An 18,788-nucleotide genomic window follows, 5' to 3' on the forward strand; every position below is an offset into this window, starting at 1 on the left:
TTTAATGTTAATTTTTCAATTTTTTCAAGAATGCACACCATTACTTCTTTTGATATATAAAATAAACACAATATGTGCTTATTGTTAAAAGCATATTTGGGTTGTTTTTTGTTTCTATTTTCGAGACAAACGTGACAGCCAAAGGTGTAAGCTCAAGTGTGTACCCTAAGGAGAAAAAAAGCGTACACACATGTGCACAGTACAATTAGTACACGCCAGGCAAGGCTCAGCTGAAACATCCCAAAATAAATGGTTATTTGTTGTGTGTGTGTGTGTATGTGTGTGTTGTGACCTGTATTCAGTATAACAGAGATTTAACCAGACTAAGAGGGAAACATTGTAATATACTTAGAAAAGACACAAAAGCAGATCAAAACAGACCAAGAGCAAGCAAACAGACCACACAAAACAGCCTCAGGGAAGAGAGGTAGCACAGTATATGACAATTCAGCACAGTCATAGGTAGCCATGGTTACATAACACAACACAATGTGATTGGTGGAGAGGTAAATGAAGGGTCAGTGCATGCAGATGAGGAAGGGGAAGCTGGGTAAGCAGTCACACAGAAAAGTTATAGAATAATAAAGAGCTTACTTCATTCAGAAAGCTGACTAACTGGTCTACGTTTAAATAATCACTTTTGTCCCCATTGCTGCGGAAAAATTAATTAACAAAATAATTAATTGTATGGAATGAAGACAACGATTAGATATAAGAAAGCATGGGCTTCTTTTTATATACTTTTACACACGTAAACTACATTTTCTCCAACGTTTAAAAAAACATTAGTTCAACATTAAAATGTTAATTTTGAACATTTGAAGCAGGTTAGGTTTTTATTTCAAAGGCTGTTAGTATAGCAGACACAGACTGTCTCAATGCCAAATACAACTCAATATAACGGCATCTAGAGGCTTTGGGGTATTTTATACCTATTTTGACATGTGCTACAGTACTAGACTGTCATATTCAATCAGTCAGACAGTAACATTGTGGAGACAGAGCCCAGAACTCTGCCGTCCAGCCAAAGGCCTCTGATACAGAACCATGTGCACTGCCTCAGTTTCTGTTTGGCTTTATTTCGACATACATCTTTTTGAACAGTTCCTCGATGTCTGTGCGCGGACAGATTTTCTGCGTGAGGGCGTAGAACACATCAAAGGTAAAGACCGAATGCTCTATTTCATCATTCTGAAAATCAAAAGAGAGAAACAAACAAATAAAATCAAATGAGCCAGTGGGTTTGAATTTCTCCTTTACTACTCAGCTGTGGGCTGAATATAACTTGATCTAGAGTACAAGAGGGATTCTAATGTAAACAGAAATGCCTATAAATAGTCAACAGATGTACATTAAAATGTGAAGAAAATATTAAAATTTTCATATAAAAAACTGAAGACAGAAAGCTCAGCATTAGACCCAAAACTTCATCTTGATTTTGCTGTTCTCACTCGTATCACCAAAGACCAAATATAGAAACTGAACAGTGAGAAACTGCGTGAGTGTGTCCCTCTTTCAGTAACGCAGACAACATTGACTAAATCAGTCGATGGGCATTCTCCTACCTTCCCACTGGGGAGACCCAGTTCCTTCAGCGCCTGAAATATCCCTTTTTCTGTTTTCCCAGAGCCAAATGTCCTGGTTATTCTGCAAGAGAGTAAGAGAGCAGAGGTTTGACAGGATCCACCGTTGTCACGTTTAAAAGGACTACAGGATCATAGTAAAACAGGCTGACTCACATGAGAGGAAGCTGCAGGCATTAAACAGAATCTCATTTAAAGGTGACTGCGTGTGTGTGTGTGTGTGAGAGAGAGAGAGAGTCTTACCCTCTGACAGGGATTTTGCCGTTAACGTTAGTCAAAAAGGACAATTTCATCCAACTGTACAGGAAAAAAGAAAAATGTGTAACATATAGTATGTCTAGCTCCTGCTACTAATAGGACTACTGTGATCATTGTAATTTGTGAATACATACAGGACTTCTATTACACAATCTGAAGAAATGACTCTGCTAAGCTGCTCATTACTATAATCTCTTCATGCACAAGTCTAATAATAGTCCTGAAGCGAATGAATACCAATTTCCATACAATTCCCTCACACAGTGAGAACTTTCTGGTAGATTAAAAAAGTCCAGTATGGTTACACAGAGGCTGCACATCATCCAGCATACATGTACACAACACTCACAATAACTAAATGTTTCGACAGAAACTCACGCCTTTCGCTTCACACTTCATAACAGCGTTTAAACAATATACAAAAAACCATCTCATACCCATCGTCATGTGCTGGCAGAGAGCACGGTCATAAACCCGCTCGTGTTGTCACGGATAATTTTGCGTCTACTGTAAACTCAGTTAGTTAAACTCAGTAGTTTTACACAGAAACTGCAGCCCTCGCTCCGGGCAGGTCAGGTGACGAGTGGGTACTCACTGTTTTTTCAGGCAGGTCATTGGACACACATTGTTCGCCTTGAAGTTGTGAATAACCGACCTCAACCCCTCAATCCATTTCTGAAAAAGAAAAAAAGAAAAGCAAATAGTTCCACTGTAAAATAAAAAAAAAAAAAAGAAAAAGCAAAGGAAAAAAGAATGCTGTTATTGAAGGTCCAGGCCTAAGTATCACATTGATCTTAGAAACGTTTCAGCAGTTGCCAAAAATATAATAAACTGAGTAGAGCTGATCCTCAGAGAGGAAGAAAAAAAAAGAAAAATAAACAGGGGATGAACGGCTTGTGCGAGTGTTTACAGTTCTGGGCCAGACTCGTACAGATCCTCTGGCAGTCTGTGGATGTTCTGTTTGAGGTATGATAGTTATGTTATGTGTCCCCGACTGTGAATCCATAAACTCTATAGTCCGACCATATATATATATATATCCATAAATGCCATGATCATACTGATTCAGGTTGTCTCATTTGTTTCCACTGCTGTAATCAGTCAGATTAGGGCATAAGTTTGCTACTGCCAAAATACAGTAACAATCGCTGATGTCAACCCTCACACTTGCTTTTGCCTGTTTCAAAAATATTAATGTGTTGTATCTCTTTAGTTTTTTTTTGTTACAGAAATATAAATATATACTTTTTTTTTAGATAATGATTTATTGCCCTTGACAGGTTTATTGTTACGGTGTGTGTACGTGTGTTAGTGTGTGTGTGTGTTTGTGTGTATGTGTGTGTGTGTGTGTGTGAGAGAGAGAGAGAGGTAGGCCTCAGTTTTTTTCCAGAACAGCTGAGCATAAACAAAAGAGCTGTCATCACACTAACTTCTATATTCAGCGTGACTGGGCCTCAAAGCGGCTGCTTGCTCCTGTGTCTGGCTCTAAACTCCACAAGGGGGCAGTGAGTGTGTAGTCAGCTTACAAACACACACACACAGACACACACACACACACACAGACACACACACAGAGGACCACTGGTTAAGCTCTGCGTATGGTGGGCCAAACGGGCTGGGGATTACAGTCAGTGAGGTATTGCTCCTATGTGAGCAATGCCCAGTCACACTGACCCCATGCTACATTTCTCTGAGGACGCTAAAGCAAACAAGCAGTGCTCTCTCTCTTGCTCTCTTTCTCTCTTTAACACATACACTCACACACTGAAGCTTAAAGCCCATGCCTCTTAAGCTAGAGACTCACAGTGGAAATGACAAATAAAGCAGGCCACAAGTACACACAGTCTAAAGAGAGAGGGAGAGAGAGTTATGTAGTGTATGTGTGTGCACTGGGGCAGAGGGAAAACAGCCTGGCCCTTCAGTACTGTAGAAATGAAGAACTGATCACTTTGCTAAATCCAGGCACTGATTACTGGGGCAAGAGTCAGTTTGTCAAAACTGGAGTCTCTTCTTCCAATAGCCTTAAACTGAATCCCTGATCCCATTTAACCCTGATGCTATCAGTCTAGGGAATCTCCGTTTGAGTCTCGGATGTTTACATATTCACCCTGTTGGCTACCTGACACGTGGTTACCTGTTAGGTTACCATAGCAATGGCCATTTGTGTGTGGGGGTTACCTTGGCGATTTCTGTGTTGTCTGCCACCATGTACATGAAACTGAGATTGACCAGGTCAGGTCCACTACACACACAGATTATACAACCGTCCAGATCTGCTTCAGTCCTCCCCGGTCCCTCCAGGGAGGACAGGATCTTAGGGTCCTGAAAGAGAGAAAGAGAGGGAGAGAGAGAGAGAGAGAGAGAGAGAGAGAGAGAGAGAGAGGACTTATTTTTGACACCTTGATTTAAATAATTTTTTTTAATTTATAGGTAATTGCTCTCAGACTGAAGTCTGAGACAGTTCACTAATATAATCTGTTATGGATAGTTCTATATCATCCAAACCAAGACCACTCTGAAAACTCAGTTATAACAACAACTCATCCAAAATGCAAGTCATTTTTCCCTTATTGAATAAAGATGTAATTTTTGGTAAAAGAAAACGTCCGTCTTATGCAAGTTTATTGGTACGCCCAAAAACCAACTCCATAAAGACTTGGTCAGATCATATTAAATCTCTCCAAAAACACATCTTTTATCATCGTAGAACTGTGACTCAGAAGTGGTGTGTTCAATTCCGCTGTATGTTATTGAATAAGGGAAAAATAGCCTCACCATAATTGCATAATCGAGTTAGACCATACAATAGAGATGAGCAGTGTGCCGAAGTCGTGTACAAAGCAAGACAATGGCCCCACAGTTGAGTCTTTGTTCTCTTATTTACTGACTGCTTTCCTCTGTAAAAAACACTTTGTCACCAAACACTGAGAAGACTCTCCACACACAACACCTCCCGCTTTGTCAACAATGGACATGGTACCATATAATCTATTTTTGCTCATCAGCTCTCTCTCTCTCTCTCTCTCATACATACACACACACACACACACACACACTCACACACACACGCACACGGAGGTTATTTTGGTTGTGTTCTTGTTGACATCATGACAAGCACTTGCACACTCTCTCCTGCAGGAGTCTGAGCCAGTGGAATATGCACAGAGACTAGTCCTCATACAGGAAGGAGCTCAAGTGTTGGTGAAATGGAAAAACGACTGAAATAGGTCAATATTTGACGCCAAGAGAATCAGTATGATTATTTGTGATGATCAGTAATATTAGAGCAAAGTACCAGGGCAAACAAAGAGAACTAGCTCCATCTGTTGCCTCTGTGTGTTTATCTGGTTTGCAGACAGTTCTCGGAAAACACTTTTATTTCAGCAGTCAAAGCTGCGACAAGCTCCTACGTCAACACAGTTAAACACAAAGAATGTCCCTGTTTCAACACAGTCAAATTCACAAAACACTCCCATTTCTGTAGTCATACACAGAGAACAAACCTCTCAGGTATTGATCTAATTTTACCTACCAATCAGCCATTGACTTCATCCATCAATCAAGGTCTTTTCTCTGTGTTTTTACAAAAAAAAGATACCTCCTGTAGCTAACGTTAGGAATTCATACCACCATCCTGTTTAGAATCCCAGAGCAGAACACTGGGCAACATCCAGAAATAAATCAAAGTGCAAAGATTATAACTGAATTGCTGATCATTCTATAATGTATAGACTTTATGGCACTCTTGGAGACTGCTGTGCACCACTAACACATGTACTGTTTAATATATGTACCAAATGCCATATACATGTACTGATTAACATATGTACCAAATGCCATATACATGTACTGTTTAACAGGTACTGTTTAACATATGTACCAAATGCCATATACATGTACTGTTTAACATATGTACCAAATGCCATATACATGTACTGTTTAACATGTACTGTTTAACATATGTACCAAATGTTGCCCACGTATCAAAGAAGTTCGATCAAAGCACAAACTGATTCACAAACACAGGGCATTCAAAAATATTAACTGTCTTCTCTAAACATGTCCTTGAGAAGAACAAATCACTGATGCTATTATTGTATCCTTCCATACATAAATTAAAAAAAAAACAAACAAAACAAAATAAAAATGTAAGTATAATGGTTGAGACCAGCTGAGGAAAGCACAAGTGTGAATTCCCTTCGAACAGTGTAGAGAGATTTACAAACAGTTTATCAAAGTCTGTCAGGAGATGATCTGTAAAGACAACCAGGGATGTGGGATGTGTTGATACCGTGTGTTTGTGCTGTCTGAATGAAACCTCCCAAGCCTTACCTTTGGCACCGCTCCAACACGGATACTGTTGATCAGAGAACATTCTAGAACTTGGCCTTCCTGCAAGCAAGGACAAACGAAGAGGCCATATTCACATCACATTTCATAAGACAGACAGATACCATTTTGCAGTTGGAGGAGGGAGAGGGAGAGGGAGAGAGAGAGAGAGAGAGAGAGAGAGAGAGAGAGAGAGAGAATAATTTGATTACTGTGGAACTACATCCTGTTGAACATTCGATGAATTACTCCTGAAGCCATTAGAATGGTGCCATTTGTGGTCTATCATATTTATCTTAGTCAAAAATGGTACCATTAGCATTATATCGTGATATCTTAAGTTATGTAATACACAATGAGGGAATGAATATAGATTTCAAAGAAAAAACGTATAACTGTGGATATTTCTCTTGTTGTTCATGAATCAAAATAGCTGCTTATTATCAGCTTCAGACATGTTTCAGCATAAAAAATAAAGTACTAGCATATGTCATCTCTACAATATCTCACTCGTACAGAGAAGAAAGGCCTTTTGGATCAATACTGAATTCAGAATACACAACTTTATTACCACTAAGACTGGACACTGTCAATGTGTCAGTTTCACAATACTATCCTCAGATCAATGTCTCTCCGTTGTTATATGTATTGCTATACGCAATCAGTCGAGTGACGGGATATACTACACTTTTATACTGCACAAGTTATCAAAATTGTTCTCTCGGTAAACCATAAAATAAAAGTTTTTGAACATCCGCAGTGATGTTAAACATGCATACGTACCTTTCCTTCACTTTTCCACGTGAGAAAGAAGCCAAATTCATCTACTTTGAAAAGGCAGCTGGATTCAAAGACAAAGGGATCCTGTCAGAGAGACACAGACATTCCTCATTAGGGCTTAATTAGACATGCACAGGAGGATGTCATATTACTGTAGCCCTACTACATGATATAAGATGTTATGACACACAAACACAAACACACACTCTCCTGTGTGTGGGTGCATAATAAGACACAGACAAAGTCAAACACAGATAAATTTACGCGTTATGAACTCCAGAGCGCAAACCCTAGACTGGGACAGGAAGACTTCCTTAGTGACACACAAGCCTTTGGTATCTGAGCACACTGCCTCAAGACTCAGGCAACAGACCTCAAAAGATCTCATACACATAAACCTCTGTATACAACACATCTGACTGCTCACAGCTCAAAGCTACTGTTCATACAGTAATAGGCCTACCACTTATCACACATACAATGTGATGGCAAAATATGTGAATATGGTTTCATACAGGCACTCAAAAGTACACTATATTACAGATCACAGTATTAAACAGTACACTATATTAAATATACCTGTATTAAATAGAATACTATAACAAATGTCACTGTATTAAACAGCGCACTATATTAAACATCACTGTATTAAACAGTACACTATATTAAACATCCCTATATTGAACAGTACACTATATTAAACATCCCTATATTAAACAGTACACTATATTAAACATCCCTATATTGAACAGTACACTATATTAAACATCCCTATATTAAACAGTACACTATATTAAACATCCCTATATTGAACAGTACACTATATTAAACATCCCTATATTAAACAGTACACTATATTAAACATCCCTATATTAAACAGTACACTATATTAAACATCCCTATATTAAACAGTACACTATATTAAACATCCCTATATTGAACAGTACACTATATTAAACATCCCTATATTAAACAGTACACTATATTAAACATCCCTATATTAAACAGTGCACTATACTAAACATAATAGACTGGCTTGGCTGCTGTTTGCTGCCTGATGATAAGGCTTATGTACTTATTTCTGATTTGGTTGAATGTTGTGACTGAGGTCTGGTAAGGTGGCCTTGTTTATTAGTTGTTGACAGATTCTTGACAGAGAGGGTTTTTTCTGGTTGACCCTGGATCAGTACATGAGGACAGGGATCAGAAAACAAATGCTAGCGTAAAGGGTCATGGCATAGAAACCCATCAGAGCGAGAAGACCTCAAAGTTATATTGTGTATTATGACTCTAAAGTTATCAAATTCACTATCAGACTGGAAGGAACAGTATGTTCCTGGCTGAGTGCGCACATGTGTGCGCACACACACTTACACTTACCACACACACACATCCACACCCACATCCACACACATGCACTGTTACATATTTGGATTGAGGGCATTAATATATATATTTAAAAAAAGGAAAATAAACAACCAACCAACCAAACAAACAAACTGTAAACAAACATGGGTTCCAATGTGTAGAAATATGAATATGTTTTATATATGATGACAGACAAGAGTGCTCTGGGAAAGTCAGATTAGATGTAGATTTAGAGTTTATCATGATGTCTTGTGTATTATGTTCTATTACTAGATGTGGATTTCATTCTCATCACTGTAAGTCTTATGATAAGTTACAGTGGGACTTATTTTCAACTAGGGGCTAAAGCTTCAGTGATTCTATATTTATAAAGCAATTATTAGTCAACTACCCACCTATTTCAGTGTCCTCTCAATTGGATCTCACTATGCCTACAGCCCACAATATGCAGTCTCTTATTTCACTCAGTCATCCAAAAGGAAGATCTGAACTGTGTGTGTGTGTGTGTGTGTATTTCTGAATATATGTTGATGTTTGGTATCACATAAGCCTATGTAATATCTGCATCATATGCATTAAGTCTTTCCTGAAAAAGTGGCTGAAAACCTCTGGAGAATTTACTCGTATAAATAAAGAGAATAAATAAAAGCATTTTCCCTCTGCCACCGGATTGCTGCAAGCCTCGGCAAAAATTGGGCCACCACCAGTTGGATAATGTCCTGGCCAGAAGTGGAACTGAGAAACTAGGTGCTTCTAAAAAAGTGCAGCCTGCGGAAAGGACTTCTCATTTAAAAGAAAAATCCCAGGAAGTATTCTAAGAACAAAGAGGTCTGGTTTTTAAGGAGAGAATGATACTAATTTCACATTTTTACATTTTACATTTCCAGTATTATGTTATCTACTTATTCCACTAATTTAATCAACTGATGGCTTGCTCTCGTAATTTAAGGAAAAATGGCACGTCCATTTCTATTAGTCAGACTAGAGGAAGTAAAGGAAAAATGTATCATGATTATTAGTCTGACTGCACTCAGCTACAGATTTCATTTCTGCTTCATTAAAAGACTAATGTGAGGGTGGTTCAGAAGAAAATAAAATCTGATAACAAAATTTGCAATTCCATTTGTAACATCAAACTACTGTCCCATACCAGAGTATTTCTGAAGTAACTTGCACTTGGAGACAGTCTTTTTTCTTTTTAACTATACTGAAAAGAAAAATGAATATTTTGTCAACCATATGAACGAATAATTATTGTTGTAGTGTTTGCTGTTTTGTTTGAAACACCTCATGCTTCTCACTAACCTCCAAAACAGTCTCAAAGGGGTAATGTCAAAAAAACACACTCCTTGTTCGCAGGGAATTGAATTTTTTTCGTTTTTGTCAGCAGGCAGGTGAAGTAGGACATGAGTGTGTTATGTGAGGTGAACTTGAACAGACGAACACCTCTGGCCCAAAGCTGTCATTGTGAACAGTGGAAGTAACTATACGTTTCCCTCTTCTGAGGAAAACACATATCTAAGACACGCCTGCATACAGGGTCTTTCTACACTCTGAGGACAGCTTCGAAATTCACAACAAAATTGTTGAGAGAGAGTGTTGAGTTGTGTATTGACTGAGAGTCTTTTTTCAAATAAGAAAAGTATACTATGATGTAACAGAACTGCATATTTTTAAATCTGAAAAGCTTGCGTGAAAGGAAAAATAACTGAAGGTAACCGAAAGCTAAGCCAATATCCTCAGCTATCGAATTTACAATTAATTTGACCTCTGAATCACATCTTTTCATCCAGATGAGTTTGAAATAGACCCATAAAGGAGAAAAGATGCACTAAACAGCTTATAGTTACTCTGCACTGGCAAAATCAAGTCTAGCTGCTGACTTTATATGAACATCTCCAGAGGTAGAAGCAAAGAGAATAAGAGCAATAAGGAAAGAGAGAGACAGAGAGAGCTGTTTTTCAAGTCTGTTTGTTGCACGGCGCCAGAAGAGTGGGATGGATGGTGCGTCTGACAGATATTACCCTTTTAATTACCTCAGTAAAAGGAAAGAGAGGAAAGAGATGAGTAAAAACAGTTTCTCTGGCTCCATTCAATAGCAGGGACAGAGAGAGAGGGGGAGAGAGAGAGAGAGAGAGAGAGAGAGAGAGAGAGAGAGACCGAGAGAAAGCGGATGGCCTTCACCCACGCTCTGGAATATTCCTCCAGAGGTAAAGCCAATTAGACGAGAATCTGCCGGCAGCGGTATGAGGAGCCCGAGAAAGAGAATGAAACACACGTCCCTGAGTTCATGCACACTTCCCTCATTCCTGCTTAAGACTGCTGCACTCTTTGTATTTTTTAACCCCTGCTGATACTGCTCTGAGCTGCCTCAACTACACACTTCTGCCTCAAAGAAACAACGGAAACAGAACACAGATGGATAACAACAAGCTATCTGAAAAGTATTAATGATCCTTCTGATACAAACAGATTTTCTTCTGCCCACCTATGACCAAAGATAATGAGTCCAATGTACTTGCCCTTTAAGGCAATAAATAGAGCCAAGATGGCCGGTGGCTGCACAGTTTCACCGTCTGTTGCTCAGTGGGAATTTGATGAACAGTAACTGTACTCCACAAGAATTCTGTCTTATTTACATACTGGTTCCCAAGTAAAGCATCTGCCATGTTAATCAAGAGATGTGTACCCTGCAGGGCAATTCAATTAATGACATTCATTTCTCTCAGACTCTAACTAATGTTCCGTTTTTTCCGAAACACGTAGTTTTAAGCTCAGATAAGATTTAAATGATTTAGTTTAAAGTCTTCAGTAGTCTTTACAAATTCATTAAATTATGCGGCGTTCACAATTCTTTATTAATCTAATAACATACTGCATGTCAGCATGTCCGCAACATGAATAGATCACAATGACTAAAGGAGTTGTACACTCTATGAATGGTAGTCTGTCTGTTTATGTGTGTTTGTGTGTGTGTGAGAAAGAGAGAGAGAGAAAGAGAGAGAGAGAGAAAGGGAGCAAGAAAGAGAGAGAGAAAGAGAGAGAGAGTTATGATACTGTGTGACCTTTTATTATTTATTCATCTATTTTGGAATGATGGCGTCTTGTTGTTCGAGGACCACCACTAATGCCTGAATCTCCAGTGCTGCCTGGTACACAAGCCGAGGAAAAAACTTTTTACCACATGAAACCACACACTCAATGATAGCCTCAATTCTTTATCAGCATTCCCTTTGATGGTGTTACTAAACCCAAACCCTGCCTTTTTGCTTCAGCTTACACCAGACAGAGAACTTCTTGTGTCTCAAGGACCACCTCACTCTCTCTCTCTCTCTCTCTCTCTCTCTCTGAGATGGGTATCTCTGTGTGGATGTTTATACTCCTCTTGTCTTTTGGATAGCACAAGGCACACCCATTACCATTCCAGTCCATTTAAGTGGTCTGATTGAGTTAGAGAGGGAAATCAGAGGGGTGGAAGGGGTGGGGGACACACAGAGGACTCATCTCTGGGGAATCACTCTGCACGTCTGGAGGCTTTGGGGAGAGAGAGAGAGAGAGAGAGAGAGAGAGAGAGGTAAAGAGAGAGGGAGACATTTGTCGCCGGGGGGGGGGCTTTAAACGATGTGGATGGCCTTAAAGAATGACTAAGACATAGTCTTAGCTTTAGTGATGCTATTATGCAGTAAATGGAATAGGGCAGTGGAGCTCATATTTCACGGCAGGTTTCACAATTCTAATGTGATGTGAATCAGAGCTACTGACAGTTACCAAGCTGCTAAAGCCATGGCCACAATCTAGAGAACAGAACACAGGTTACTCTGTGACACCAGGACAGAGGCAGTTTTTTAATTCAGGACTGGATGAGAGAGGGATAGAGCAAGAAAGAAAGACTAACTTCATATATGAAATCCCCATTTTGGCAAAAATCACAGCAAATTCTGGCACAAATCACAACGAATTTTGGCACAAATCATAGTGAATGATATGTGGCACCTCCTTGTGGTGACGTTAGTATCGCGAGATGAAACTGAACCTGAGCTGAAAAACATTGAAAGCATTGTAACAAAGGAGTAAAACAAAGACAGAACAAGGACCAGTCGACAATTCTCCAAAAATGGTAGTACAGCTTCACTTGGAGTGTTTAAATAAATGAGACAAAGCGGCACAATTACAGCTCAGGTTTTAAACACTGTAAGGCAGGGATCGCTTTATATATGGAAACTAGTGCTGTGTATTTTATTCACTTCTCTAATCTGTTTTTAGGCTACCAGGTTATTCATCACGTCTTAACATGATTTTTGAATTGAACTGATAAATTTCTGGGGTATTTTCAGGAAAATGCAAGTCTGACAAAATTAGCTAGCTAGAGGAACACATCCTCAGTGACTGTGATTGGCTGACAAGCATGGGAAGAGAGAAAGACAGCGTGAAAGAAAGAAAGAAAGAAAGAAAAGAAAGAGAAAAGAGAGACAAAGGACACTGAGACTTGCCTCGTCAAATCTGTCGAAAACAGCCCCCTCTTGTAAGAAGTCAGGGACATATTTCTGCCAGTTGAATTCATACGACTTTGTCATGGCTGCTCACAGACCTGCGATAAATAAAGAAAAACAGAATTACTCAGCAGAAAAAGAATGTTGAAGCATCTCAGTGCAAATCCTGGCAAACATCTGTGAACAAAAGCATGGATTTGTACAGATCTATGATACATCCTACAGACAAAATTTTACACTCTAAAGAAAACAACCTAAATGTGAATGTGGTAGATTTAAAAGTTGCGAATCAGTGCACAAGACAGAAATCAAAAGAAAATGTCAAAAACATGATTTCACAGGAGAAAAAAGACTTGCTTTTTCTGTCAATACATTTAGAGGGGTAGAGAAGTCGACTATCAACTTGACTCCAGTTTTGTCATTTTAGCCGTCATGGCCAGTGCCGATGGGATGCTGATGACTGCTCTTAGAGCGTTTACCCAAACAGATATTAGGAACTAATGGCAGAAGACACAGGTTTGGGAGACGTAGTGTGACGTCAGCAAAGCATCTTACATCCAGTCCAGAGCTCAACAGGGGGTGAGCAAGTGGTCTGGATCGATAGTCCTTCATTGATTAACACACTAACTTAGCAGAGCAAAGAGAGAGAGGGAGCGAGAGAGAGAGAGTGACTGCTGTTTTCCCAAACATATCCATGTCATATGCTCATTTGCCAAAAGACAGAGAGAGAGAGAGACAGAAAGAGAGAAAGAGAGAGGCTATGACATGGCCTTTACAAGGCACTGCCGTTACCATCTGTGACTGCCTACTGGGAACTCTGAGAGCTGTTTCCTGCAGATCTGGGAGGAGCAGGAACACAGCGGGTCACGAAGTATTCCAAAAAAACTACTGAATATTCTGCAAACCTGACAGATGATCAGCCAGGGAGAATAAACAGCAGACAGAGATAGAAGTGGAAATAAAAAAAATTACATATTAGAAGGAGAGGCTAATTACTGAAAGAGAAAACCTACATGAGAATGAGAATACCCTTCTCTATCAGTCTACATATAAAAAGCACACAAATCGAACAGGAGGTAGGATATAACTTTCAGGAAAAGCCCTATGAATATAGACAAAGTCTATCAAGACAAAAATCTGATCAAACATGTCACATCTTTTCAGGCACGTGAGGAGTCAGGCTACTGGAGGCGTGAGTAGCACAGGCTGACAACAGGATAATTATAGGCCCCTTTGGGGCAAGGCTGTCTCTTGTTACCCGCCATTAAAACAGCAGCTATGGTAATCCTCACTGGTCCCTGACTTTATAATCTCTCAAATTAATGACGGAAAGCCTCAGTAACGGAGGGTGCATATGGGGACACCAAAAGCCAAGGCTGAGTCGGGGGGTGGGGGTGGGGGTGAGACTAACAAAAAAAGAAAAAAGAAAAAAAGAGCTCCACTCCAAATGAGGTAAAAATCCACGGGCACGTGTCAACCCCTGCACTACTTCAGAAAATATCCCGAGGTGAAACAGCAAGGGGTGAGATTTGCATTGGCCCACAAGAGTCGCTTCAAAAAATAGATAACTATAAAAAAAAAGTAAACAAAGGCTACTATTACATCATTTGAGGGACTAAAGGGCTTAAAATAGACAGGTGGTGATGAACAGAGAGGGCATTATAAACATGTGTATCAGGACTGTAGGGAAGCCCTAACTAGACCCTGACAGAAATCATCAAGAAAGACCTTGACTAAGATGAAGAGGTAGACACTTAAGAGAAATTATGTCTAGGCAAACTACTATAATTCTTCAGAGAAGACGGGGACTCAATGACACAGCACAGAAACGGAGCTGCAAATCTTACCCTAAAATAATGCCTCACAACTTAACACATTAAGGGCCGGGAGCTCTTCAACATACCGCAACACACTATAATTCTCACGATAAAGATGTAAGACTAAAATAAAATGAAATAAATTTAAGATCTTAAACAAGGCTACAAACTGATCCTTGCAGAACACCACAAATAATGTCACATAGGCTAATCAATTATGGGACCAAGGCCATCTGTCAGATGAGTCTGAAACTACTTCAGAACATTAATGAACAAATGTAAAACAACTTTATTCTAGACAGACGTTATTTCATTGCAGTTTCAGCTCAAATTAGGAAGTGCCAGTAAGTAGACAATTTGCAATAACAAGAACATTGTTAGACAAACCATAAAAGGCCATTTCTTTTTCAAATCAACCTGAAATAGGAAAAGACTGGAGCAGTGGAAGGTTTCTGGTTTGATATGATCTTACTACATATTCCTCCAAAGAACCAAGGCAAAGCTATCCATAAATCACCTCTCAGGGTTGGTTAGGAGAGTGGAGGTCAGAATTTGCTCTTGTTTGTTGTTGGTGATATGCAGTCTGATAAAGCTTATCTTTGCATGAAAGTATTTTGCTAAGTACTTGAGATGAGACTTTTCACATTGAGATGAGGAAAAATTTTTGTTGTTCTTTTTTTTGTTCTTTTTTTTTTTTTTGCAAGAGCCAGTAACCATAGATGAGTTTACACTTTTTGGGATTATTCTTAGAAAATTAAAATGTTTTTTTTTAACAGTGTTACAGTCCACAACATCTAAAGATTAAGAACATTCAGAACTCCAGGAATTTTACCAAGAAGCTTTCCTAGGGGAAGCACACACACGTGCGCACACAAACACACACACACACACACACACACACACAAAAATGTAATTTAATTTGCACATTTGTCAGATAGCCCTTTTTTTAAATTCAGATTAAGCATTTAAGTAGAAATACTGAAAGTAAAACAGAACTGCTCTTTGTTCCCATACAAAGATAACTTCTGTATATTACAACCTTCATACCTACTCCCTGAAAGATTTATGTTCCCTCCATCATCTTGATGCTTGCACCTTTTCATTTGAGGAGAAAAGTACAAAAATTTACAGTTGAACACTGCTCAGACAAAATAACCCACAGTGCATTTGTATATCTTTACGACATGCTCTCAAGGTTCGTAACTCCCTACCGATACTAGGAAACAAAATGACAGAATGTAACAACTGATGAGATACTTACAGAAAATGATAAGAAATTACCACATCACGCTGGCTTTAGACTAAATCTGAAAATGTGTTAAAATTCCATAGGAGAAACATTCTTCAGGAGGAGTAGCAAGAGGAACGAACAAACGTGCACATAGAAATGCAGAAAGAGGCTAATGTCTCCACTCAGGATGTCATGGTGTGTGCTCTGGACGGCTTGATACTGTAATGTTGCTATGGTCCAGAGGCAAGAGTCAACAGTGTTTCTCTAACGCCCTTTACTCTTTTGTGTATGTAAGCTCAGTCAGGTACATGGTTATGTGTGTGTGTGTGCGTGCTCATGTAGCTACTTCAAATAAAACACACCTTCAGGCCTCCTTGTAAATGACAATGTACTTCATTATTTTTACAACAGGGGTCTGCACTAAACCAAACTTCCATATGGTTTCATGCATTTTCAAAACACAAACATGGACACAGAGATATTTCCATGACTACTGCCATCTTGTCACAACAGGCCAGGTTGTCTTCTGAGCCTGGAGCTTACAAACATACAAACCCGCACATAAAAAATACATACAAAAAAACCCAGTTTGTTAATGATGATAAGGGAAGCACATTGTGCTGGGCATGCTATTCATCAGCAGAATGGAACAGTTCCATATTTCTGCAGTTAAACAAAGCACCAGCGTACGTGCCCCTGAGCAAGATGCACAACATGGGCTAATTTTGTTACCTCATAATTTGAGACGACATTGTAAAACGAAATTAGAACTAAATTCGATTAAGCTCAGCCCGCTTATGTTAAGGTCAATGTTTCCCAAACAGTGTCATATCTACACTGGAATTATAAAACTTGTGACCATGAACAGAGGCACGCAAAGTGTCACTAGGTGAACTCTTTACTACGACCTGTAAGCTAGCGTTAAGCGGTGACCATATTCAAACCTATTCACTTTACTTAAATACCTTTAGCTTTCTCTGTCTCAAGAGCAGCTCTAATTCATTAAAGCTCTTGAGCAAAAGGAGGCTGTGTTTTAGCTCATGGGAGGAACAGCTAGAGAGTGACTGCAGTTCGTTTTACACGGATGAAGACCTGCATCTCGCCTCAGGACTTAGCGTCACTGTGCAAACGCAAAGTGAGCGGATAGACAGACCAGTTTTACCGCCTAGCGTGGCAAGTGAAAAAAGTAGGACGTGGAGGAGTAAACAGCACACTTTTGAAAAAATAAACAATCAAACAAACAAACAAAAAAAACTAATAAAAGAAACAAGAGCAGATGAAAACCTAGCTCTCGTGGCCAAATCCATCAGTTGGCTTCTCAGCAGCTGCCTGTTGACTTTATCGAGTCCAGGCTGCTCTGGGCCCCCAGATTTCCTCACTACACAGATTCTGTGTGGACAACCTTAGACTTAAGTAAGTAGAAGCAGGAGCATAATCAACAACACAGCACACAGAGCCCTGGGCACTGAGACTATGAGATGTTCCTCTATAAACATTGCTAGCGCATACTGTACTCTCGAAAACTGATGTATATATTTATTTGACTCACTGAGTGCTGTATGTTTTGTGCCATACATGTTTGTAACACATCATCATGATGTAGTTTGTACAGGGCACAGGTAGAGACTAAACTGTAGTATGGTCCTACATAAAGACAGATTACATTCGCAAGCAGCTCAAAGCATGTTAGTTAACTGCAAACCTTGCGTTATTTGTTATCTTTAAAAGTGTTCTTTATAAATCTTTGTAAATCCACTTAGTTATGCTAAGGGAGCAGTGCTTTAGAGGAATGCTGTCCTTTATAATCTACACCAACAAGTACATAATTGCGTGTGTGTGTGTGGGTGTGTGTGTGTGTGTGTGTGAGGGGGTGGGGGGACTTATCTGCCCTATCAACAGCCATATATACAGATTACCCTGAGCATGCGTCTGGGGGAGTTTCCTACCCCTGGGTGATTCAGTTCAGCGTACAGCATTACAGTACTTAACTCCTTATGACTCTGGCTTTTGAGGGAATTTCGACAACCTAAACAGATCTGTCTTACGTGACAGTTGCCTTTCATCTCGTCTGTAATTGGCACGGCCCCTCTGGTTAAAAGCACGATTTACGCAGCTTTACTAAAATAAAGGCCAAACTTCAAACCAAACAAGAAGACTTCATCCACAGCTGGATGCGACACTTCTCACATGCTACCACAGAGCTTTGCTGGTAACTGGAAGTATATTTAATATGTTGATTAAACCAAGCTAAACAGATCTTTATGTAAAAGAACAGATCTACAGAGCAAGGGGCCAAGATGGCCTGCAACTTCAAGTCATTTGATGCAGAAATAGGTTCCGAGTTAATGCAGCTACAAATCTCTGTCTGCAAGTATAAATGTCCCCACATATGTGCCATACAAGCGGAAATCTTTTTTTACTTGGGTTCAGGTTCAGACGTCAACAGTGCACACTGGTCATATTGTATCATGCATTTCAAAATCAAAAAAGAGCTTCCCAACCTTTTTTTATGAAAGGGATCTAGAACTACAGATTACAATTTACATGTGAAGGAAATGTTGGTTTATGTTTGCAGATATTACATGTTTGCCAGTTTTTCCACAATGGGAGATTAGTTCCTTTGTACATGTATCTTTTTGTTACACCCACTATTATATCTCTACGGTTGAAATCTACACAAACAGGAGTCTGCAGAATGTTGATTAAACAGTTATATATTAAAAATGGAATTAATTCACTGTACGCTGGGCGACATATCCCACATTGTTTGAAGACTCTTTGTAATTCAACTGAAATGAACTTCACTTGTGTTTATATGCTTGGCCACAACCATAGAGAATTCCTGCTATGTAAAGTGATTTGCTATTACTTACTTAGCATTAAAACGTAATATGACAATATGATAATATGGAACCTCACCGAACTGAACAGT

At 39.3% G+C, this 18,788-nt stretch overlaps 1 protein-coding gene across 1 annotated transcript in view; it reads right to left on the reverse strand.

Moving 5' to 3' along the window:
* The window catches only part of plcb4b (phospholipase C, beta 4b), a 35,726-nt gene extending 22,834 nt beyond the window's left edge, over positions 1-12,892 (reverse strand). The window contains exons 1-9 of the mRNA XM_030771161.1: positions 12,809-12,892; positions 6,954-7,034; positions 6,174-6,233; positions 4,020-4,163; positions 2,437-2,516; positions 1,827-1,880; positions 1,566-1,647; positions 1,091-1,191; positions 595-652 (exon numbers count right to left, since the gene is read on the reverse strand). Of these exons, the coding sequence (XP_030627021.1) occupies positions 595-652; positions 1,091-1,191; positions 1,566-1,647; positions 1,827-1,880; positions 2,437-2,516; positions 4,020-4,163; positions 6,174-6,233; positions 6,954-7,034; positions 12,809-12,892 (744 nt within the window). The remainder of the gene's footprint in view (positions 1-594; positions 653-1,090; positions 1,192-1,565; positions 1,648-1,826; positions 1,881-2,436; positions 2,517-4,019; positions 4,164-6,173; positions 6,234-6,953; positions 7,035-12,808) is intronic.
* Between the last annotated feature and the right edge of the window lie 5,896 nt (positions 12,893-18,788).

The sequence above is a fragment of the Chanos chanos genome, chromosome 4, assembly GCF_902362185.1.
Source record: "Chanos chanos chromosome 4, fChaCha1.1, whole genome shotgun sequence".
Lineage (NCBI taxonomy): Eukaryota > Metazoa > Chordata > Actinopteri > Gonorynchiformes > Chanidae > Chanos > Chanos chanos.